We start from the raw sequence: 23,619 nt of genomic DNA, 5'->3' as shown, positions 1-23,619 counted from the left end.
ACAGAACCAAGTGTTTGTGCACCTGTTGAGCACTCAAAAATTGAGTGTTTGTATCCATGCCATTCTGTTTGTGTAAACAAAAACATAAATGTCAACAAGTTAATTAAATGTCATCATGCCTTCTGTAAAACCAGATGGCACTGGCTCAACAATACACTCTCTTGTTGCCATATTGAGGCCCATCTCTTTTGTACCTTCAATATTTTGTGTTTACTGGGATGGCTCTCTGAATGGGCATTAAAGACATTCATCAATTTCTATTATTTTTGTCAAATCAGAGTATCAGTCTGCTTTCCTTTAGTTGAAGCTTGACAGTAATTAGGTTCTGTATGAAGTCTTCTCCTATGGCCACAGTCCTGACTTCAAATTCATTTGGTCTCAAAGGGTCTGAAAAATCATTACACACTTTCTTTGTTTGGTACATTAATAGAGGTGAGGTCACCAGTGGCTGAAAAGAAGAGAATCTTCTTGTAATTGAATGTTCAGTCTCGTTATGAGTCTCATTTATTTGTACTCGTCTATAGTTTTCCACTCTGATGAACACGAGCGTGGGAGAGACGGAGGGAGATGGTGGAGACAGGGAGGAGGGTGGAGACAGGCTTATAAGTGAGCAAGTCACTTTCTTTAAATCAAATTTAGGAATCTCCTTGATTTAATATCTCTTCAACAAGGTTGACATAAATTTCATTCACATTCTATAGGCCTTGTCTAGCGCATATATATACACACACACACACACACTATATTGCCAAAAGTATTCACTCACCTTCCTTGACTCACATATGAGCTTAAGGAATCAATCAATCAAAATGTATTTATATAGCGCTTTTTACAACAGTAAAAACAAAGCAGCTTTACAAGTGTCCGAGTCCAAGCCCCCTGTCAGCAAGCCAAGGGTGACAGTGGCAAGGAAAAACTCCCCAAGATTATGAGGAAGAAACCTTGAGAGGAGCCAAGATTCAGGGGGGGGGGGGGGGGGGGGGGGGGGCTGCATCATCTTGAACTACTTGAAGTTTATTTAGATTCTCTTGAGCATCCTGACAGTAATGAGTTACTATGGAGCTAACAAAGGCGTGTACCAATTTTTCTACAGTGTGCTAGGATAATGTATTTCTTAGCTTGGCAATGTTACGGAGATGTAGAAAAGCTGTCCTAGTAGTATTATCAATGTATTTATCTAATTATTTTTGGCTACTGAGCCAGGTATAATGGTAATGGTAGTCTGCAAGATTTAGCATTAGATCTGGTATTTTCTGTCTTGCAGTCTTTGGGCCGAGAAGGATAACATCCGTTTTGTCACCATTAAGTTGGAGGAAGTTTAGCGACATCCAGATCAGGGCAGTCATGGCCTGGTGGTAGGGAACTGGTCTTGTGACCGGAGGGTCGTGGGTTCGATTCCCTGACCTGAGGCCATGACTGAGGTGCCCCTGATGGCCTCAATTGCTCACTTGTATAAAAATGAGATAAAAATGTAAGTCACTCTGGATAAGGGCGTCTGCCAAATGCCATAAATGTAAATGTAATGTAATGTAATAACATCCAGCATTCAACATCTTTTACGCAAGCCTCAATTTTTCCTAATCTGGATTTGTCATCAGGTTTGGCTGATATGTAAAGTTGGGTGTCATCTGCATAGCAGTGAAAGTTGACGCCATGTTTGTTTATATCTATGCCCAATGGTAGCATGTATAGTGTAAATAATAGTGGTCTTATGATGGAGCCTTGTGGAACTCCATATTTCACTTATGTGATATATGACATGACAAGTGACATCCCAATCCTAATCCATAGGATTCAACATGACGTTGGCTGGACCAGCTTCAACTCTTCTGGGAAGGCTATCCAAAAGGTTTAGCAGTGTGTTTATGGGGATTTTTGGCCATTCTTCCAGAAGCGCATTTGTGAGGTCACATACTGATTTTGGATGAGAAGGCCTGGCTCTCAGTCTCCGCTCTAATTCATCCCAAAGACCAGGTTAAGACCAGGACTCTGAGCAGGCCAGTCAAGTTCATCCACACCAGACTCTTCCATCCATGTCTTTATGGACCTTGCTTTGTGGGAATGTTGGAAGAGTCATGTTGGAAGAGGACAGGGCCAGCTCCAAACTGTTCGCTCAGAGGTGGGAGTGTGGCATAGATTCAACAAGGTACTGGAAATATTCCTCAGAGAGCAGAGGTGGGTAGGAATGTGTTACATTTACCCCGTTACATTTACTCAAGTAGCTTTTTGGACAAAAATGTACTTGTAAGAGTAGTTTTAATATGAAATACTTCTACTTTTACTTGAGTAAATATGTGGTGAGAAAAACGCGACTTATACTCTGTTACAATCGGATTGTAACTCCCGTTACTTTCGATTTGTAAATAATTTGTTCTTTTCAGTGAGAAGACTGACCAATGTCACCAGAGTATGTGTGACCAATGAAATTAAGCCGGTCAGTCACGTGATCGCATACGCAAACTTTCTCCACCGGTAGCAAGAAAGTATGGTGACAGAAAAACCTACTGAGCATCCCTGGCCTCACGTACAGCCAATGTTTACATTACAAACATGTAATAATGCAGTTGTGTCTGCCAAAACGTGTGGACATTTCAGCCTATAAGAACTCAACATCAAATTTGAGGAAACACGTTGCGTATATATAATTTTGACTTCCTTCTGTAATGCTATATCTCTGTTACAACTGGGATAATTTTTGTATGATGTAATTATTAAATGTAACGCAGTGCAATACTAAAAACCAGTTCAAACTCTGAGTGTACACACTAGCAATATATGATGATTAAGTTGAACCAAAGTTTGCTACAAATTAATTCAGTTGGCGTCAAGTTGTAGCTACACGTATTGGCTGACAGTCTGCTCACTTAGTACCTTTGTGGAACACATTGTTAAACAAGTTAAACAGGCCTAATAATTAGGAACAATCAAAAATACATATTATTTATAATAAATAATTATTTATGATAATAATTATAATAAATTATTTTTATAATAAATAAATAATTATTATTATATAATAATATTTTAATAATAATAATTATAATAAATTATTTTTTATAATAAATAAATAAGTATTATTATATAATAATATTTATATTTTATATTTATTTATAATAAATTATTTTCATTATCATTAAAAGTCATTGTTTTCTAAATTACATCATGTTTTCCCTGATGTAATTTACTGACACGAGACAGTACTCTGCATTTGCTCACTATTTGAGTAGCTTATAATCAAAGTACTTTTTTACTTTTACTCAAGTAAATTTTTGGATGCATACTTTTACTTGAGTAAAATTTGGTTCAAGTAACAGTACTTTTACTTGAGTAAAATTGTTGAATACTCTACCCACCTCTGTCAGAGAGTCTGGTCCATATTGACATGATAGCATCACGCAGTTGCTGCAGATTTGTCAGCTGTACATCCATGATGTGTATCTCCCGTTCCACCACATCCCAAAGGTGCTCTATTGGATTGAGATCTGGTGACTTGGGAGGCCATTCGAGTACAGTGACCTCATTGTCATGTTCAAGAAACTGAGATGATTTGCTCTTTATGACATGGCACATTATCCTGCTGGAAGTAGCCATCAGAAAATGGGTACACTGTGGTCATAATGGGATGGACATGGTCAGCAACAATACTCAGGCTGTGGCGTTGACAATGCTCGATTGGTACTAATTGGCCCAAAGTGTGCCAGGAAAATATCCCCCACACCATTGCACCACCACCACCAGCATGAACCGTTGATCCAAGACAGGATGGATCCATGCTTTCATGTTGTTTACACCAAATTCTGACACTTAAACCACCTTTCTTCTCCATTCTGATGCTCTGTTTGAACTGCAGCAGATCGTCTTGGCCATGTCTACATGCCTAAATGCATCGAGTTGCTGCCATGTGATTAACTGTTCATTAATGCAAATATGGAATCTGCCAAACAGATGTACCTAATAATGTGGCCGGGGAGTGTATATTGTGTGCGTGTAAAACTCACTATTAAGTTCAAGGTCAGGTTAGGCATTACTGACAGATGGTTTGTTTTTCTGTCAGCTATAACACTCACTGCATTACTGTAGTGGAAGGCTGTGTCAAAAATATTTAGTTGTGCAGCAAGCAGGATTCATGTGAATATTCCCATCTCACTACAGTGGTCTGCTGAGATTGTGCTTGTGTGTGCATGCACATTTAAGCATACACCAACTTACTTCCTCTTTGTGTAATCCTGCACCATGTACTTATCTGAAACCGTTTTTAAGAATGTACCATAAATCTACTTATTGGCATTTTAATTAAGCTTGCAATTATAAGTACTAAGATCTATAGTGCAGCCTGTAGATGAAAGCTGCAAAGCTGAAACTTGCATATAAGAATGTGCTGTAGACCTGATTTGTGTATAAATGTTGGTGTGTGTGGTTTTGGTTTTTCTAACAACCCACCACCACTGTTTCACTGTCTCTGTAACGACAAGACTGACACTTTGATTTGACCACCTCCGAAGCATCATGGCTGGATTCAAATCCGCTTCACTCCAGTGCTCTGCCAGTGCACAACCTGACCTTCTCTTTGTATGTCTCTTCTGTCTCTGTGACCACAAGCAGGCCCCACATTTTACCACATTGCCAACTCTCTCCAGTCAGCAGTCAGGGCTGATGTCCTGTAAACAGTGAGGGGCTGGGGGCCACTCAGGCCCTGGAATGAATGAATGAATCTTCAACTTATATAGCGCCTTTCTATATACCCAAGGTCGCTTTACAATTTTAACACAGGTACAACCAATCACACTCCGGCGAGAAGCGGCAGCCAATTGCGCACAGCGTACTCTCTACCGGAAGCCACAGCCCCCTGGGGGACTGAAAGGGGTGCAGGAAGGGGAGAGAGGACAGACCCTAGTGGCAGAGCACCGTCCACCACTGGGCATACAAGCACACACACTCAGACAACTGCTTTTTATTGGACATGAAGGGACAAAGACACACACTCAGGGAGAATTTGTCGGGGAATCAGGGACTGCCAATTTACCTAACCTCCATGTTTTTGGACTGTGGGAGGAAACCGGAGATCTCGGAGGAAACCCACGCAAACACAGGGAGAACATGGAAACTCCACTCAGATAGGGACTTGAACCCAAGACCCCAGTGCTGAGAGGCAAACATGCTAACCACCAAGCCACCGTGTTGCCCAAGAATGCTGTCTTTAACACCTCTTCTGTTATTTTAGCAACTCCTTGTCTTTCATGATAACTGCTAACAGCTCTATAGGGATTTTTATTTTTGCAATGTGGATTTTTACCCCCATTTCTTCAGCTAAGTTTGCTGTAATGTAATTATTCTATAATGTCTCTGTACATTCTCAAATCAGATTGCTTTGAGTGTTTACAACATGCCAATAAGAGTGAGTCACTTACACTTTAATTGGATGGCATTAAATGAAATAAATGATTAAGTGGCCTTTCTATGGATTCTACTTGGCAGTGTTTATCTAAACCTTGTTAACACTTACATGTTAATTTGATGTGCATGGAAAATAGTCAGACAGGTTCAGTCTGTCCCATTATCACTACAGTATAGCTTTAAAATGAAGTCTAGTTTGTGTGCTTGATTTGGGGAAAAAAAACTATTACGAGAGGCTGCATGCATGACAGTGAATCGTTCGTAAAATGGCAATAGTTTTGAGAATGTGTTTTTTGTACTGCGGACAATGGCAGATATGTGCAAATTCACAAAGGTTTGTGTGGTGTATTAGAAAGGAATTGATTTCAGGAGCGGGTACTGAGGACAGGAAGAAGTCGAATCTGAGTGTCTCCCCAGGTGCATAACACCGTTGCTTAGCAACAGGCGCTTCACGAGGCAGCCAGATGAAGAGGCAGGAGGCTGGGTTGATGACATCAGACTGCACCTCTGTACTCTCGTTCCTCAGGAACCCCTGCTAAACTTACTTTGCCCAATATTCGTGTGGATGTGGTGGTTGTTTGTTTTTACTTCATCCACTCAGTAATTTTAAGCATTTCTACTGCAGACGTCCGAGCGTTTTATGAAAATTTTGTAAACATTTTGATTTTAGATTATTCGTTTTTTTTTTTTATCACAAGAGACACAAAACACGCCTTTAGTCATTCAAAATAATGCATAATCTATTTTGTCAGGTTTTTATATGCAGTTTTAAAGTTTACTTTGGTTTAGATTAACAAATTCATTTAGCTATGGAAAAAAAATAGAGCTTCTTACACCAATATCAATGATTAATGTCTGACCTACTGTCAATCTCATGGACTTTCTGATCCACCTCATTGGTAGCTACACAAGATTTGAAGAACAGTATCGCAATAGGGGTCATATTAGGGTATTGGAAACGATCCATATGAAATCTCAGTGAATCTTAAGGTAACCGATATCTGTGTTTATTCTCAATGTCTGTAATGTCTGTTTTTGTGGTATCAGATTATTGTGACTCATAGCGTGTTCTCCTTGCATGTCTTCCTACACAGGTGGGTACAGTAGACATTTCTTGCTGGAGTTCAGAAGAAGGTCAGAGCTTGGCGCTCGTGCTCCAGAAACTGGCCCATGATACCAGGTGAGTTAACTCAGGAAAAACAAGCTCTGTTCAGCCTCCAGTGGAGCCCTAAGCCCCCCCCCCCCCCCCCCCCCCCCGTTTTAGTTTCTCAGTGAGACCTCGTGCTTTGATCCATTTTTGGATGAGGCGAGGGTACCATCATGTTGAGAGCTTCCTTGAGCTGTTGCCTCTACCAGATTGATACAGGCCTTTTGTTGGACTCCTCATGGCCCCTCAGGTCCCCCCTCCCGTCCCTCTGCTAAAATGAGAAGGCATCCCTTTGAAGTTGCCTAGCCATGCTTTGGAAGCAAAGCTTCTGCATTATTGTATTTGTGGCAAAGTGGCAGTAGCCTGTGCTACAAGCAATGCATAGTTGCTAACCTGTGTCTCTCACACACACAGGCATCCAGACATTGTCCTCATAATGCAGGATGTCTTTTTTTTCCATTTATGCAATATAAAAATTGTTTTGGAAAAAATTTCTATTTTAGTGCAGAAATCTTCACACGCGTAACTGCTCTGTTTTAGCAGTGTAAGATGCACTGCCAGAGGCATCTTAGAACAATCCAGCCAATATGCTCAGTGGCAGTCTGGACTCTGGTAGCTTTTCTAAGTTGCATTTTCACCAATGTCCATGAAATCATTCATCTTTACCTGCTGGTATGTTAATAGTAGTGAATGTCTTGCTAAAAGGTATCACCATTACCATTAATTGAATTGATAGACGCAGCTTAACCATCCTGTTAGGAATAACAGCAAAATAACTTTGTGCAGTTTTAAAAAATAATTAAAGTTCATGTACTGTGGAGAGCATCAATAATACATATGGAATAAGCCGTTATCTTTTTCAACCCAGCCTGTACTTGGCACTGTGTTCTAATTAGCATATTAGCATATTCATGAGTAAACAACTATCGTGAAAATTTCACCCAGTACCATCATGCATAACAAAATCCTGTTTTTGGTATATGTAAAATGCTCTGAAGTTATAATGAGCATTTAAGGATGCATTTTAAAAGTTTCTGAACAATCTAATATCAGATCAATCTAACCTGCCGTCATGTCTCAACTGTCTTAGTCTTTAAAAAAACTGTACTACCTGCTTATGTGAAATGTAAACTTTTTTTCACATTTTTCCTGTTGCTGTTTTCCAGGTCCTATCCAGACACTGCTGTGGGGTCTCTAGCTGCAGAGATTCTTAAAGGAGTTGGATACTTAGATGGACCCAGACTTCCTTGAACCAGACTTCCTTGACTTCCTTTTTTTACTTTTTAATTGTGATCCCAAGGATGCATTTGTCCTGTTGAATGTGTACATTAAATACTTGACTCATAACCTGCAAATCGTTATTTGACTAAAAAGTGGGCCCAAAAGTTAATGAAAATGTTAATGCATGCAATCCCACACAGGCCCGTGTACACCTCGAGTTGCACTCAAGTCACTCAACTGTTCTGTACAAGCTGTTTACTTTGAATATTCCTGACTCATTTGCATAACCCAATAATAGTGTAACTGTTAAACATTCACTTCCTAGAGCTTATTTAGTGGGTGCAGTTAAATAAGGTCCACACGGGTAGTTCAGTGGTTTGAGAAATTAGTCTTACTGCATATAAAAATTCTGCCACAGAACATATACATTTGGGCTATAGGAATATTTAGTATCAAGAGTACTGTCGACAACCTGAAACGAAACATGAGTACAAATTTAATGTCCATTATTTTTATTTAGCCATGTCATAACCATGTCTCCAATAAACAGCAGGCTACAATAATTAGGGGTTCTTTTCAAAACCTTCTATAGCTACCATCAGAAAAAAGGAAAAAAATATAGAAGAAATTAAAATAAAGTGGCCCCCTCTGATTGCAGACCCCTTTGGAACATGTGTGACACCAGAAACAGTGATCTCATTAAAGCAAGAAAGCAGATATTTGGAACATTTCTCCCATTCTTGGTTTTATACAAAAGCTACACCATATTACACTCGATCAGAATACAATTCAACTGATTAGTGTTCTACACCATAAACTTGATAAAATCTTAATTGATGGAGCATTACCACTATAATTTAACACTATGAGAGATTTGAAAAGAATACAAATTACTGCAAAATAAAGGACGAGTATCAAAGCAAGCTAGATAAGTACCATTAGACGGAAGAATAAAAAAAAAGAATAATGTAAAAAGGAAAACAAATTACAGGCAAGGCTAAGGTTGAAAATTCCGATATATGATCCACCTCTTGAGCTTTCTTCGAGTCAGCTACCCCACCGAAATTCCTTTGCGGTTAAAACTCCGACCAACGAGGACCACAAAAAGTTTTACTTGCTCGTGTTCCCATAGGAAACTCAGCTTGTATTAGTGTGTCAGGCACTTCCAGAGAAACTAGCCCACTTTCTTGAGACCGCTTAGCAACTTTACAGGCCAAATCACAATGCAGGTTCATTCGGATCAGACGGTACAGCTGCGATAGGACAAAAGAAACAGTATCGGTATTGGGAACCACACAATTACGACATTCTCACATTCAAAATGCACAACTTATTCACAGCATGCGTTATATGCATCAGCCTGTGAACTACCCACACACAAGGTGCTTTAGCACTGTGCAAACAAACTGGCATTCATATCAAGAGCGTGTCTGAGAATATTAGTAGCTCACCTAAAAAGTAGTTTATTTACAGGTCAGTATCAAACCAAGCCAGCTGATTACTGTCACCGGGGGGGAGCCCATCGATCAGGTCCTGGGTGTGGCCAAGGTCAGGCAGGCCATCCACGGGGTAGTCTGGGCCAGGGTGGTGTCCACCCATATCATGCTCCATCATGGGGTCCATGCCCATGGCGTCTTGCCCATACCCTCCAGAGTGGTAGGAGCGGTAGCTGGGGTCTGTGAGGAAGTGTGGAGAGGGAGTGGAGGGAAAGGGGGAAGCGCACACACGCACGTTAGAAGAAGCAAATTAAGACGAGCAGCTCCTAACGGCACACACCTTCAGTCGTTCAGCCACACACAGCGTGCGAGAGAGATGCTGTGCTCTCTAATCAAACGGATGTTTAGCAGAGTCAAGCCACCACACTCAAGGCAGCGAGTCAGAGCATGCAAACACGTATGCTGTACAGTAAACCGAGGGAAACGGCTATAAACTCACCGTCCTGCCTGTAGCCAAGAGGCTCTCCCTGAGTACCAATATCAAGACCCAAGTCTCCAGTCTTGAAGAAAAAAAAAAAAAAAGGTTTCGCTTAGTACTTGACTTTGCAGCAGCATTAAAAATACTTCAGAAATCACTCTGAGCTTTAGCAAATTTCTAAATTTCATTTTGAAATTTCATGCCAGTTTTAATGTCTCTTTCTGGATTTATGGCAACGCAGTGTGGAGTTCTGAGCCAGGATTCATTTTATGGCAGTAGTCCTGCGTGGGGATTAGGACGAGATTTAGGCGGGATGAGCTGCTCTACCTCGTTCCAGGTCATGGGCTCCGTCCTGAACAGAGAGCTGGTGAGCTCCACAGACAGCCTCTTCTTGTAGTCCTGGGGTTTATCCTCCGACATGCGGAACAGCACCGCTGCAGCGTACGTGGCTGTGGGAGTAGATAGTGCCCTCAGTACAAGCAGACAGCTCGGCACTGCCAGTACCAAGTGGGAGGCACTGGAGGCTCACGCAAAGATAAACAAAAACAACTTTTTCTTTTTGCTCTTTTTGCTCTCAGATTTGTACCCCTCCCAATCCCACGCCCCCCCACATCCATTTTTAATAGACCTACTAAAACTGGCAATAAAAAAATCCTGTTGCGTTTCTTGTTTTCTTTGGAAGCATTGACATACACCATTTTCTTTCCAAAGAGAGAGAAGCCCTCACCGACACCCTCGTTCCTGGAGTGAAGCAGCTCCGTGAGGGGAGCCGTGGCTCCTTCTGCTTCGATGGCCTCCGCGGCCTCCTTATCCTGGGCCAACTCGCACAGGACGCCCGCGGCCACACGCTGGATGTTCTCGATGGGGGAGTACAGCAGCTGGTGAGAAGAGAGAAACACAGGGAAGGTGAGGAACACCGCTGGAGATGCTGGTCCTTAAGTAATGAGATAAACAAGACAGAACTCCAGTGGAGCAAGTGGCTTTAGATTTTCTGTTTTACTCCAATTCTATAAAAACCTCAAAAGCACAGATATGCTATTATCAGGTGAAATATTCAATCTGGACATACTAATACTAATAGCTACTTAAAGTAATGACGTGTGGTAAGAAGATGAACAAACCTGGACAAAGAGTGGAATGGTGTTGAGTCCTCTAATGACGATCCTGTTGTGAATGTCTCTGGCGAGGATGTGCAGCGCTCCAGTGCAGCCCTCTACAATCTCCTCCATACGAACGCCCTCCTGCAAGGCAAACCACACCGTAAGCAAACGCTTTACTCTCAAGTCAGGACCTTTGTTTCTACCAAAACGTACAGCACAGAACTCACCACAAACTGTTGCTGTGTACCTCCCATGGAAGTACGTCTTTGGGTGTCTTGGTGGGCTCTTACGAGAAGCTGGACCAGTCGAGGAATTGCACCTTGTTCCCTAAGAGGTGCGTGGTTCGCAGGACACAACGCCAAATTACGGATCAACCCAACTGTAGCCTGGAAGAGAAGGAGACATCACAACTGTGAATATATTAGCCCTTTCAATCTATATATATAAGGAACTAAATCCCAACACACCCACTTGGATCAGAATAAGACACTTTAGGTTACCAACATGAGACTCAGGCCAAGAACAAAGTTCTAGATAAAAGTTTTACAACATGCCACTTTCACTTTATGAACAATTCTGAGGATAAATTAGCTACATATTAATCTTGCCAGAACCATGGGTCAAAACTTAGACAAAGACCACATTTACGAGTTCATATTCATAAGCCCCGAGAACAAAATGCACCTCTGATTTAGATGCTGACTACTTAACAGAACCATCCCAGCATGCCTGAAGTCTGAAAATCGTCTGTTGTGGCCGAGCGTAGTTTAGTGGCTATAAAACGCCATTACCAACCTTTATAAGAGGCCAATGCGAAGGAGGATGGAGGAGTTTCACCACCACTGGCAACCCATAATGCAGCCGCACTGCGTTTTGTGCCATTTCTGCGTCCTGGTGTCTGGAGGTGAGGTGGCGAAGGGCACAGATAGCCGGCTCGGTGATGTCCTCCCGGTCTCCGGCCCGCAGGACGGTCCGCACCAGCGCCTCGATCCCGCCCACCTGACACACCATCATCTTGTTCTTGTAGTTGTTGCAGGTGAGGTTGGACAGGATCCCGGCGGCACAGGTGACCACGTTGATGTCATCAGAACCCAGGAGCTGTACCAGAGTTCCAAGCAGGCCCTCCATGCCCTCCTACAAGTGGACAGCAACAGGAAACTTTTATGTGATCCATGGATCCAATCACGGCCTATTGAACTGTCGAGGACGGCTCAGTCTGTATACAGCAACACTCCAACAAACATCTGAATGACCAAACAAAGCTAGCGACACAGCTGTGACTTTTTTTTGCTGCATGAAGTGTAATCCTACCACAAGCACCACAAGATAAAGGACAGTTACTCCACAACATTCTGCCGCCATGCCGATGAGTGAGAACAATGAGCTGCGTACGCTGGTGGGCATCATTACACTCAAATGGAGCATGTGTTCATGCTTCATCGTATGGCCTTCCTTCAACGGACACGGTCCTAACTGTTGACAGGGCGGGGGCTGCCGACAGCCCCCCACCCAGCACAGATAAAGGCAGGAACGACCATTACCTGCAGCACATCTACTTCAGCTAAGGACGTCTTCTCCATGGAAAAAGTGGGGAGACAGAAAGAGAGCGCTCATGTAGGAAGAACAGAGGAAAGTGTAAAAGAGGCGGAGGAAGGAGGGGAGAAGAATGGAGGACAGTTACCTGTTTGGTGGCAGCGTCCGACAAGTTCCTGAGCGTCCACAGGCAGTTCTGGACCAGCCGCTGGCTGGGGTCTGTGAGGTGGAGCCCCAACGCCTGCATGCCACCTGAACACACAAGCAAACGGTCGTTTGACGGCAACGTCCAATTCAAATGAGACCTGACTCGAGCGTTTACAGACAGAGTACTGATGGTGCATTGAGAATGTGTTCTGACTCACCAGCCTCAACAATGGCGGGTTTGTTGCTGGAACAGACAGACAGGACTTTCAGGACGCGGCTAGTGGTCCACAGCAGCTTTTCATATGTGTATGTCCTCATGATGTTGACCAGAGCCTGGGGGCCTCCGCTGGCCAGGATAATGAGCTGGCGGGACAAAGCACAAGACGCTACAACACGTGCAAAATCGCCACAATATTAATAATCAATTAACTTTAGCGCTACGATCGCCTAGACCGTTTTCATTCTCACTTTGCTTTCTTGATTGCCATAGGCAAGGATCTGAAGGCAGTCTGTTGTGATGGCGAGGAATTTCACGTTTGTTTTGTTCAACAAAGCCACCATCTTCTGCAAGCCTCCGGCCAGACGCACGGCCATCTTGGCTCCCTCCTGATGCAGCAGCAGGTTATGGAGAGTTGTGATGGCGTAAAACAGTACCGAGTCCACTGGAGAGCTGGAGAAACCGCAACAATTAAACCAAATAGTGCAGCGGGGAAAAGAAATGTACAGCAACACAGGGAAACGAGAAGGTTGCACACTTTAGACCCAGGCACGACTCTTATCAGTATTTGTTAAGCACTAGACTGTCCAGTACCTCATTTTTAAAGATCTAGACTAGAACTGAATCAACAAATACATCTATACATGCTTGAAATCAATTCTGAAAACATGACCTTAGAATACAGTCATTACACAAGATTTACTGAACTGACCCCAGCATTTTAACAAGAGCAGGGATGCCTCCCGACTTGAAGATGGCAAGCAGGCCCTCTCTGTGGTGGGAGAGGTTGTGGAGCGTGCCGGCCGTGCACCGAGCCGTCTCCACGTCGCTGGTGTTCTGCATGGTCCTCACGATGGCCGACACCATCTGAGGAGACCGCATGATGGCATGGCGCGACGCCTCCTTCTTAGAGAGCTGATGCACCATGACTGCTGCTTTATTTACCACAACCTGGAAGAGAGCAGAAAGGCAGAGGAACATTGAAGACTTGGTCTGGTCTAGACAGGGTTCCTGTCATGGACATGAGAAGAATTAAGCAGCACGTGGGGTGTGATGGAACCTGGCGCTACCTGATCTTCATCGTTGAGCAGCTTCGTGAGCTCCGGGATGGCACGTGTGGCCAGCTCTGCGTCGTCCTGGTAGTTGATGAGATTGACCACTGCGTGTTTGAGCATCTGCGAGGGTTCGGCCAGCCGCTGGACGTTGGTAGGCTGAGCTCCGTCGAACTGTGTGGAGGGAATCTGCATGCCCTCGTCCAGCGTTTCTGGGAACATGGCTGCCCGCACCCTCTGGGCTCTGGTCATGGCATACTGGCCATCGATGTCTAAGGAGATGAGTGAAGACGCTTCAGCACCATACAAATTTAGCACAACACTTCTAGTGGTTTCAAACACCTTAAAACATTACAGTGTTAACTGTAATAACGTTATGTCTCAACATAACAGTGCAAATAACTACACACTAAACATCTTTGATACTATAAAACAAATTGTAGACACCTTCTCCTGACACGTGTATCCCTGTGGCATAAATACCAGTAGAAAGACGTCTACCTGCCACTTGGTCCTGGCTGAAGTTCTGGTTGAAGCCCTGCTCCCACTCATACAGCACCTGGTTGTCCACATCCTCGTCCTCGGGGTTGCCCTTGCCACTGAGGGACGGGGCGGTGGTGGTGGCACCCGAGTGGATACCTGAGTCCAGGTAGGACTGCTGTTGCCAGTTACTGACTGCAGCTTTACGATCTGGCTCCATCGCCATGTCAAGCTCCATCAGATCAGCTGTGCACGGAGGGAGGAAGAATAAAAACACGTCAAATAATACAAGTGGCAGTCGCACAGACCGTCTAGTCTTCAAGACTAGACAAGTTCAATCCCTTAATCAGCAACAAAGTACTATGTATTTTGCGGGAACAATGTAATAGTCTCATTTATAATATTTTAGAACTCCCCAATCTGAAAGTGTTCAGTCAAGAAATGACAAATTATTTAGCCAAATATAATCAGTAATTGTACGTTTACCAAATAGCTATGTGACTTCAGTACATGAAATTAAAGAGCACGAGACGGTGAGCTGGACAATGTTGGGTAAATGACATGAACTTACACTGGGTCGCCATGTTCCTCACTCAGGTGCTGCCAGCACAGCGTCCTAATCTGAAACACACGGGGAGAGCTCACGTGAACTAATCTGAAACACAGCTCACGTGAACTAACCTGAAACACACGGGGAGAGCTCACGTGAACTAATCTGAAACACACGGGGAGAGCTCACGTGAACTAATCCGAAACACACGGGGAGAGCTCACGTGAACTAACCTGAAACACACGGGGAGAGCTCACGTGAACTAACCTGAAACACACGGGGAGAGCTCACGTGAACTAATCTGAAACACACGGGGAGAGCTCACGTGAACTAATCTGAAACACACGGGGAGAGCTCACGTGAACTAATCTGAAACACACGGGGAGAGCTCACGTGAACTAACCTGAAACACACGGGGAGAGTTAACGTGAACTCAGCACTCGTACATAAACAATACTGCCTACTGAGCTCAAACATCAACATGAATAAGTAATAAAGTTCACAAAAATTGGTAAATAGCCATTTAAGACCAGATCCATGATGAATTCCAGTTTCCTTTGCACAAATGAGCAGAAATTCCTACCAGTGGTACAAGAACACATGATTAAGAAGAAAGATTTTGCATGTGTTCAGTATTTATTTATAGTAAAATATCCCCTTGGGGATAAAGTACTCAATTTACTTTTCAACCATCTCATTTTGAATGTTTTCAAATACTCCAAGTAAACCACATTCTCAAACACTCAAAATCCACAGGCAGTATGAATTAATGAAAGCTCTTAAGTGCCTGTTACAGCATTCACCTCTTATAAACCTCAGTGTCGATGTGTTCTAGCTATTCAATGCCTGTTGCCAGTAAAAAAAAACAGTTAACACCTACTGAAGCACGATGGTATTCAGTTTCTTAGCTACTCCATGAGGGCCCAATTCTGTTTGCCTCCTCCTTTACTGCACAACTGAAATTACCATAACATAAGCCCTAATCCTACACAAATGTATACGCCCTTACCAAGTGAATAAGCAAAACAGCCCCTTCCCCCCCTAAAGATATCCATGTTCACATGAAGCCCAGTGGTGGGGTGTGGACAACTTAACGCATGTCTTCACCATGTTACTAGAATTTGACCACTGCTCAGGCTATATTTACTATTCAAATTTTGACTCCTAAAAAAATTTGTTATATAACAAAATGATCCATGTATATATGCACATTCCATGTGTGCTAAACTGCAAGGACAATGATTAAAGCAGAACAGGGTAAAAAAGGGTGGGCACAAGTGATTAATACCTGACCGAGCTAAATGTGAAGCCTCTGAAAGCACAGCTGGAATTAGATTGCATATATTAAGAAGAAATAAAATTGGACTATTTGAATGGTACTGATCCATACGTCAATTGTCCACATATTTTATTCTTTAAAAAGGGAAAAGTGCTACTAATCTAATATCTAGCAAGTGAACACAAATAACCCCAGTCCAATACATTCTAGCTAAAACACTCCTCATACTACAAGTATGAAACTGAAGACCCGCATTACCAATCTACCCTCATGTAGTTCTCCACCCTTAGAATGCAAAGCATGTGTGCTGCATTTGATGGAGAATCGGCCAGCGTCTCTGAGAATCTCGGCCTGGGGCTGCCGAGAGGCCACAGCAGCCAGCAAGTGGCTCAGCCTTAGGGTCCAGCATCTGGAATCAATAGTGGAGATAAAGGGAGCGGCACAGGGGCCGTACCCGCTGCTGCAACACCACTGCATGAAAAATACTACAACTAGCAAGTCTCCACGCTCCAAATGACGTGAAACACTAGCAAATTATTCACAAGTGCAGGTTATTCCAGGTCAGAAAAACAGTTCTTAAATGTCTGTTTCTAAAACAAAGGTGAAAGTTGTAATCTCCCTCCACATATTTGGTTAGATGTGGTATAATAAAGCATGCAAGATGCATTAGGTACACAAAGTGCGTTACCTGTAGTTCTCGCACTAAAGAGCACAACGAGTCTGCAACAAGCACACATGGTAGTGATGCATCCATAACACCAGTGGAACACTGCAGTCAGCATTAAAAGGTCTTGCCAGCCTATGCTCAGTGGGATCCGTGTTTTTGTTGGCCAGTTCTGATGAGCTGGTTGAATTTATTCTACCACTTGTGGTGAGAAACTGACCAGACATTTTGCAAAGACGCATGCAAATAGTCAGGTATCCCAAAAGCACCAGGCTACTCATCAAGCAAACCTGCCATTTTCCAGATATTCTTGCATTTTCACCATGTGAATATCAACAGTTTCAATTGGAGTATACTAACACTTTGGAGTTCCAACAGTAGAAGAAAGGCACGCTGGCCTATTCTGCACTACAGTCTGTGAGCCTTTGTAAGGACTGTGCATAAAATAAAGGTTCTGAAAGTTCAGACAAGGTGTAGACTAGTGTTGTGGTGGCTAGACTTTAGGTTATTATCCAGAGAGAAAATGTTACTAGCCACTAAAGGAAAGACAATCCAACTGTGTTGAACTTTATGAAACAATTTATTTTTAGATTATGCCATTTAGAGATTAAGCACATTTGAGAATTGACTGTTTGTAGGCCAAAAAGAAAGGCGAGTTAATGTAAAACAAAAAAATTTATTTGTTCAGACAGACGCAATCAATAGAAACGGAGTGATGACGAAAAGCAGATTTGCACCAGTGCCAGATGCTGGCTAATTCAAAATGACAAAAAACACGATTTCAAATCATTAGGAAAGGGATCCCACAGCTAATCCTTCGTGTTTGAGACTCACTGCATGAAAACGGAAAACCAAGGCAAATTCACTTAAACTGTTACGCCAAACCCAATTAGAAAGGTGAATTTTCCAAAACCTCGACATGATTACATTGCTATGAGGGATTAAGTCAAAGATGAAGTCCTCAAAGCCACAGAACTGCACCGCCAGGGCTGTCCCAGCAGACATTTGGTAGAATACCTTAACTGGTGCGCTGTAGTCCAAGGAATATAAATCAACCAAAGAGTGCGTATTAAAGCAGACCCCCACCCCCATGAACCAGCGCCGATCTCCACCTCTGCTGCCAGAACAGGAGTCACATTTCACTCAAGCTCCTCCTCGACTTCCTCTCGGACTGCAAATGCCAAACTACACTACCCTTTGTCTGGGACGGGGGAGGACTCGGGTATACACTCCCCTTCAGGGTATAAACTCCCCTTCTGGGTATATACTCGTGCCATACAAATCAACATGAACTATGGCCACATTGACCTACTACAGCTACTGTGTAATCCCGGGTCAACGATGCCAGGTAATCCAAAACGATGGTGAAATACACACACACACACCGGACGAGCAGAATGACCCAGCGCCGGTTATAACCCGAGTTAACTCCACCAAGTTGACCTCGCCAGCCTTAGCTCACTTCGCCTCAAACCACCAACACTAAACTAGTGTCCCACCTATTACATTCACTTAATCACTAAAACACATCAGGTAAAAACAAATAAAGTAGTGGAGAGCCAGCAGCTGTTGGCCAACTCGTGTGTGGCCAGTTTACTCTCCTCACTGTACTGGTCTTAACTTTTCAACACCCAGACCACAGCTAGCTGCTGCGGTGTTGTAGCGCTATCCTCTCTGTTATGAAACTGTGCTTCGCTAATTCCGTGTATCGCAAGAAAAACCCTTTAAACCCACCGAACATGCGGCTAATATCACACACGGTACCGGCTGGTCGCCTCGTCCTGTGGCAGCAACAGGCGCAATAAACAAGAGCTTCACGAGCTAACGCGCTAGCTGGCTAGCACGGCTAGCCGACTAGCAAATAAACCTGTGCGCAGAGCTCTCAAGTGACAAAAAAATAAGACGCATCAAACGATTTGGCGACAAAAACCTCCTCCCGCGTAATGAGAAAAGTTTATAATCGTTTATAATCACCACACGTCGCTAAATATTTGGCTTGCGACCGCGCGCGAGTAATTCAAAGGGAAACCCAAGTGAATTAGCCGCTTAGCTAGCCAGCTAACCAACGGCACTGGCACGAGCCACAGCGCGAGCCACAGCACGAGCCACAGCGCGAGCGGGATTAACCTACGCTAGGATGGCGGGGCTAGCCGCCGTGAGGGCTGCTGGAAAATAACTTAACATCCAAAAACAAAAAAACCAAAACACAACTGTTACCTGTGATAAAATGAGGATATTCCTTTATTTGTCGGCCGTTTTAAAGTGAACAACTCAAGAGGACAATCCAGATAAAAACGTGTATAAATCACCCCGCAGACGCGCCACCTCCTCCGAGGGGAAAAGAGGAGGAATATCCGCTCCGCAAGCTCTACCTCCAGAACCGGGCAAAAGAAAGATGGCGTCGAAGCGCCAGGGCAAGCCGTTATAAAAACTCTCGCGAGCGCCGTATCCCGTCGCCATGATTAAAGTAGATCCCTGGCCAGCTTTGGTTGATTGTGAGAAAATAAGCTTAAACGACGCACAATCACAAATACGAAAATCCAGATATGATGTGTGGCAATTGTGTGATTTTTTATTTCCACTGAAACACCGACGCATAAAATATACCCCCCCCCGATTTGCTCGTTTGTGATTTACACGGGCGTAAGAACACAGCCGCCGTGCAGCTGTAGTGCGGCCACGGGACGCACCTACTCGTTAAGTTTTATGACCGTTACAACAGTTGCTGCTTTCCGAGTGAAAGGCTTTGATTTGGTATTTTAAAAGTATTTTAAGGGTTTTTTAAACGAATTTATCGTCGCCAGATACCCTTTTTAGTTACATAGCTATATATTCTGATATTTTATCGCTGTATATATCAGATAGGTGCAGGTTAGCTGTGGGGACGGTGAGGAACTTTTATTTATCACCCCTTTTCCCCTAAACAACACGACAGGCTTCTTTAAACACGTCTTCGCTAGCTGGGATTAAATCTCACGCTCGGGATTAGGGACGGCCAGATTACTAATCTGGATGAACGAGAGACCCTCTTAAAACCCGACATTGTGTACTTTGAAGAAACGCCGAAAGCCGTGTTGTGTTTGGTGTGCCCGACAGGAGAGAGCTGAAGCTCAGGTCGCCTTGTGTTAGCCTCTAGCTAGCTGGGTGAGTTAACGCAGGCTAGTCAGCTGTGGTCATCCTCCCCCCACAACCCACGAACTGAACCAATACTTCATTTGCAAAACAGCCAGAAAATGGGTCGGTTCAGTTATTTTGTGGAATCAACATTTCTTGACGTTTGTCCGTGCTGATCTAATGAATACAATGGGCAATAAAATACTCACAGTCGGTATTAACTTCACTAGCGAGACTACATCAACCATGTGAGGCGGTGGACATGAATCCTGCAAACATCTTCATGCCAGTGTTGATTTTCGTTGCTGAATTACCGTACGAAACCCAACGGGGAGGGGGGGGATCAAGAGAGTTTTTAATACAATGCCAGGTAGCATATATGCTAAATGTTGACCATGTGTTAAATGAAGAAATTCGCCCCATAAATGATCATCTCTCCCTGATCACTAACACTAACCGCTTATAACACCATGTCGGTGTTGCTTCAGTTTTTTTCTGCGTTAGTTTTTAATCAGCAAGACAGCACATGCACATCAACACAATTGTCACGATGTCAGTACATGTGGCAAGCGCTGTCTCTGCCCTGTTTTTCACCTTTATTTCTATTCCCAGTTTTAGTCACTTCGTCCAGTGATTATAACCTGAATTGTTTTACTTTTTTCCAACGCGCTGTATTGGCAATTGCTTGGTAGGATGTGCCCACTGACGACTGGTTGTAAACACTGAAATACCGTACACAGCCGTCGTGATATCTCCCAGACAATCAACATTGCATTATTGATGATCTACGTTGTATTTTCTGTGTTTTTTTAATTGGTGATACGGTATGCACTGGATCATAATGACACACATCAGAAGTAATGTGAATTTGTGCTCATGGCATTGGGTAAATTGTATTATAACCATCATTTTGCATTTTGATATGAGGTTTTATACAAACGTTTCTTTGTAATCTAGTGTAATAAGGAATGTGTTAACCATTAATAAAGTGAAGCAGTTTATCCTCCCAAGTATGCTGCACTAAAATGAAGCACAATCTGAAACAGTAACAACACATGAAATCGTTTAATTATTTTTATTTTAAATGCTAAAAGACATCGTTATTTATAATGATGATGTGTAATCTAGTTACATCAAAGTGACATTGTATACATGTGAATAATATATGAAAGACCATACACATGAGTGTGTGACTCCTGTAATGTTTGTCTTCCTTGTCCTCCCGGGCATGGAATGTATATGGTCCAGTCCTTAACTCAAAATTTTTGGTGTGTTGGTATATGGTAAACTTTATAAATTAGGTAAATTGAGGCTGAAAACAAAATATTTAGTATTTGCAAAAAGCTTTGTTTCTCTGTCTCACAATATGAGTGGAAAAACCAGCACAAGGTTTAAAACTAAGGAAAAGAGTGCAAGCTCACAGACGCACACGCTCTTGTACATGCAGACAAAACAGGATAACATATGCACTGCCCGCTTCCTCCCAGTGGTCTCAGGAGGACTACAGAAGACGCAGGTCTTGCGCATAGCCAGGAGTGCTAAACAGAGCCAAGGTCACATCCCATCAGGCTGCCATGGGATGCAATGAGCTTCTTGCTTGTGTTTGACCAAGAGAGATGGAGGAAAAGGTGATGGTGGTGGGCTTTTGTGAGAAAAAACAGACTTTTCCCTTGGGAAGCCAGAGGAATTGATGCAGTGTACAGAGGGGAGGGGCACTTTTCTCTGCTCGTGAAAGGAGGGGGTGAGCTAAAACCCACTTGTGTGCTCATACGATTGTATACCGTGACCCCAACTTAGCTAAAGGTCCTGAACTTACATCCTGGCATCCACAGTAATGTTGGGCGAGATCCTGACACTTAATGCCTCCACAGTGCCAACATGTAGAGCAGATACACATGTTAGCATGGAGCTCTTTGGACTTGGAAGGGGTGGGAAGATGGGCTAAAAACACTACTGTTGGTGTATTTTTAATGGAATTTGAGTTTCTAAATTGATCTTACTAATATAATGTTTGATATTGCAGTGCACAGTAGAGGAATGATTGAACCACTTTGAAGTGGCATAGCACACGAGCACATAAGATGCAGAATGATCATGAAGGTAGGAAAAAACAAAAAATGTTCAAATTATTGTTGCTATATTTATACCAGCACTGCTGTCATAAAATAACAATGCCAATTAAAACAAAGATGCGTAAAAAAATAATGTACAGTTCCTGGCATGTCTATAAAGATAAAAGAATATGCTTAGTTAAAATTTGAAAATGTTTTATTTGTTTTCATGTGTGGAAGAATCAGACATGTATACATGCAAATTCTAAAAATATATATTTAGTCATTTGATAATTGAGATGAAGATAAAGTGATAGAGTTGTTTCATCCTGCTTATGCAGAATATGCGTCCTAACAAAAGCCTACTAGTTTCATGCTCATTGGAAACATGCTGATTACACACATTTGTCTCATGCATATCGGACAAAAAATATTGTGATGTGTATAAAATGTTGGTTTTTCTTATAGGAAAAAAAGACCAGTAATTCATACAGATTGTTGAAAAAAATCTTGTCAGTCAATGAAACAAAACATTTGACATTAATTTAATAGATTAATAAATAGAATTACCTTGTAACTCATTTTAGTTATACTATTTAGAATAAATACAAATCTTACTTGATTAAAAAATAAAGCAGCAAATGGAAAAACATTTAATCAACATTCACTCATTAATTTGTCATGTTCTACAACTTTTTCTAACATACAAGAGGCGTTGCTGTTTAGTACTTTGAATACTTATCCATTCTCAGACATCGAAGTGTAATCTCACTCGCATAAACAAACACAAAAGCCTCTTTTGAGAACCTCGACTCAAAATTCTCTTCAAAGTTGTCCTGCTTTGTAAGGGTGCGCAGGCAACAATATCCAAACGCAGGTCAGCCCCCTTTGTGTTCCATTTCATTGTGGGGTTCAAAACCACAGATTAAAGAGTTGGTCAGCCACCCCCTCCACATTCATCCGCTCTGCTGTTATCCCAATTGATGCCATAGAAATCCTTAATACCGAATAAAAGTTTGAGCTTCGCATCTCAAAGCAGTGCAGTGCATCGTTATTCTAAAATAGAAACCTTCTAAAGGCAATATTAAAACATTAGAATTAGACAAGTAAGGCTGATGATTTATTTTTTTATTTGACAAAATTGCTGAATAATTTTGCCACATGCAACATTACTTTTTGTTTGTAAAACAAATGAATCATTACAAAGCATGTTAGGTTTTTAAAGACATTTATTTAAACATAGGTCTTGCATTCTATATAGACCCGAATAAATATTTGTATTTTAACAATAACAGTTATGCATAGCAGTACATTACCCAAAACATTGCTACATTTTTGTTTTTTAAAAATGCGTTGGGGTATTTTTTATTTTATTTTTGTATGTTTTTTACAATTTTTGGCACAGGTAAAAGGTATTGTTATTATTACTATTACTTAGCAGTGAATGTTATGCCTTCATAAGATGAAAAAACATTTGGTAAAAGTCCAGCAAGGTAAGCATTGCTACAGGTAATATAAACATCTGAGTAATGTAATGCCATAATCAGAGGAAATTTTTGTATTGCAGTGGTATATAAGACTATGGCAAATATGAACATTTGCTCATATTCTGGTAATGTAAAAGCAAATGAATGCACTCTGACATTCACTTCTTCGTGATGTGATTTTTAAATGATTGAATACAAGTAGGTAACAGAATTATTCTGATTATATTTATTCATTAAAATTCATGTGTTAAAATTAATGATTTGTTTCT

At 42.3% G+C, this 23,619-nt stretch overlaps 2 protein-coding genes and 1 long non-coding RNA gene across 5 annotated transcripts in view; 2 read left to right on the top strand and 1 right to left on the bottom strand.

Moving 5' to 3' along the window:
- ulk4 (unc-51 like kinase 4) overlaps positions 1-9,017 on the top strand; it is a 110,518-nt gene extending 101,501 nt beyond the window's left edge. Inside the window, 2 exon segments of the mRNA XM_076988554.1 lie at positions 6,489-6,574; positions 7,708-9,017. Coding sequence (XP_076844669.1) covers positions 6,489-6,574; positions 7,708-7,792 — 171 coding nt within the window. The 3' untranslated portion in view covers positions 7,793-9,017.
- ctnnb1 (catenin (cadherin-associated protein), beta 1) lies at positions 8,252-19,103 on the bottom strand. 3 transcript variants are annotated; one of them, XM_076988556.1, is made up of 17 exons: positions 18,916-19,103; positions 14,777-14,826; positions 14,227-14,451; positions 13,744-13,997; positions 13,386-13,624; positions 12,925-13,126; positions 12,675-12,819; positions 12,458-12,561; positions 12,318-12,347; positions 11,572-11,910; positions 11,004-11,162; positions 10,798-10,917; positions 10,404-10,554; positions 10,004-10,125; positions 9,698-9,758; positions 9,214-9,438; positions 8,252-9,015 (listed from the first exon to the last, which is right to left on the bottom strand). In XM_076988556.1, the coding sequence occupies exons 2-16, from the start codon at positions 14,787-14,789 to the stop codon at positions 9,230-9,232; spliced, it is 2,373 nt and encodes a 790-aa protein (XP_076844671.1). In that variant the 5' UTR covers positions 14,790-14,826; positions 18,916-19,103; the 3' UTR covers positions 8,252-9,015; positions 9,214-9,229. The 3 variants fall into 3 exon arrangements, with proteins under 3 accessions (XP_076844671.1, XP_076844673.1, XP_076844672.1); XM_076988558.1 differs by lacking the exon at positions 9,214-9,438; XM_076988557.1 differs by lacking the exon at positions 12,318-12,347 and having other exon boundaries at positions 18,916-19,102.
- A 284-nt stretch (positions 19,104-19,387) lies between these two features.
- LOC143489491 (uncharacterized) overlaps positions 19,388-23,619 on the top strand; it is a 42,944-nt gene continuing 38,712 nt past the window's right edge. Inside the window, exons 1-2 of the long non-coding RNA XR_013124694.1 lie at positions 19,388-19,842; positions 21,836-21,912. This is a non-coding gene — a long non-coding RNA (uncharacterized LOC143489491). The remainder of the gene's footprint in view (positions 19,843-21,835; positions 21,913-23,619) is intronic.

Source organism: Brachyhypopomus gauderio, unplaced genomic scaffold (genome assembly GCF_052324685.1).
Source record: "Brachyhypopomus gauderio isolate BG-103 unplaced genomic scaffold, BGAUD_0.2 sc62, whole genome shotgun sequence".
In the NCBI taxonomy this organism is placed as follows: domain Eukaryota; kingdom Metazoa; phylum Chordata; class Actinopteri; order Gymnotiformes; family Hypopomidae; genus Brachyhypopomus; species Brachyhypopomus gauderio.
The sequence above is the reverse complement of the archived record's forward strand: the minus strand, read 5'-3'. Positions and strand labels throughout refer to the sequence as shown.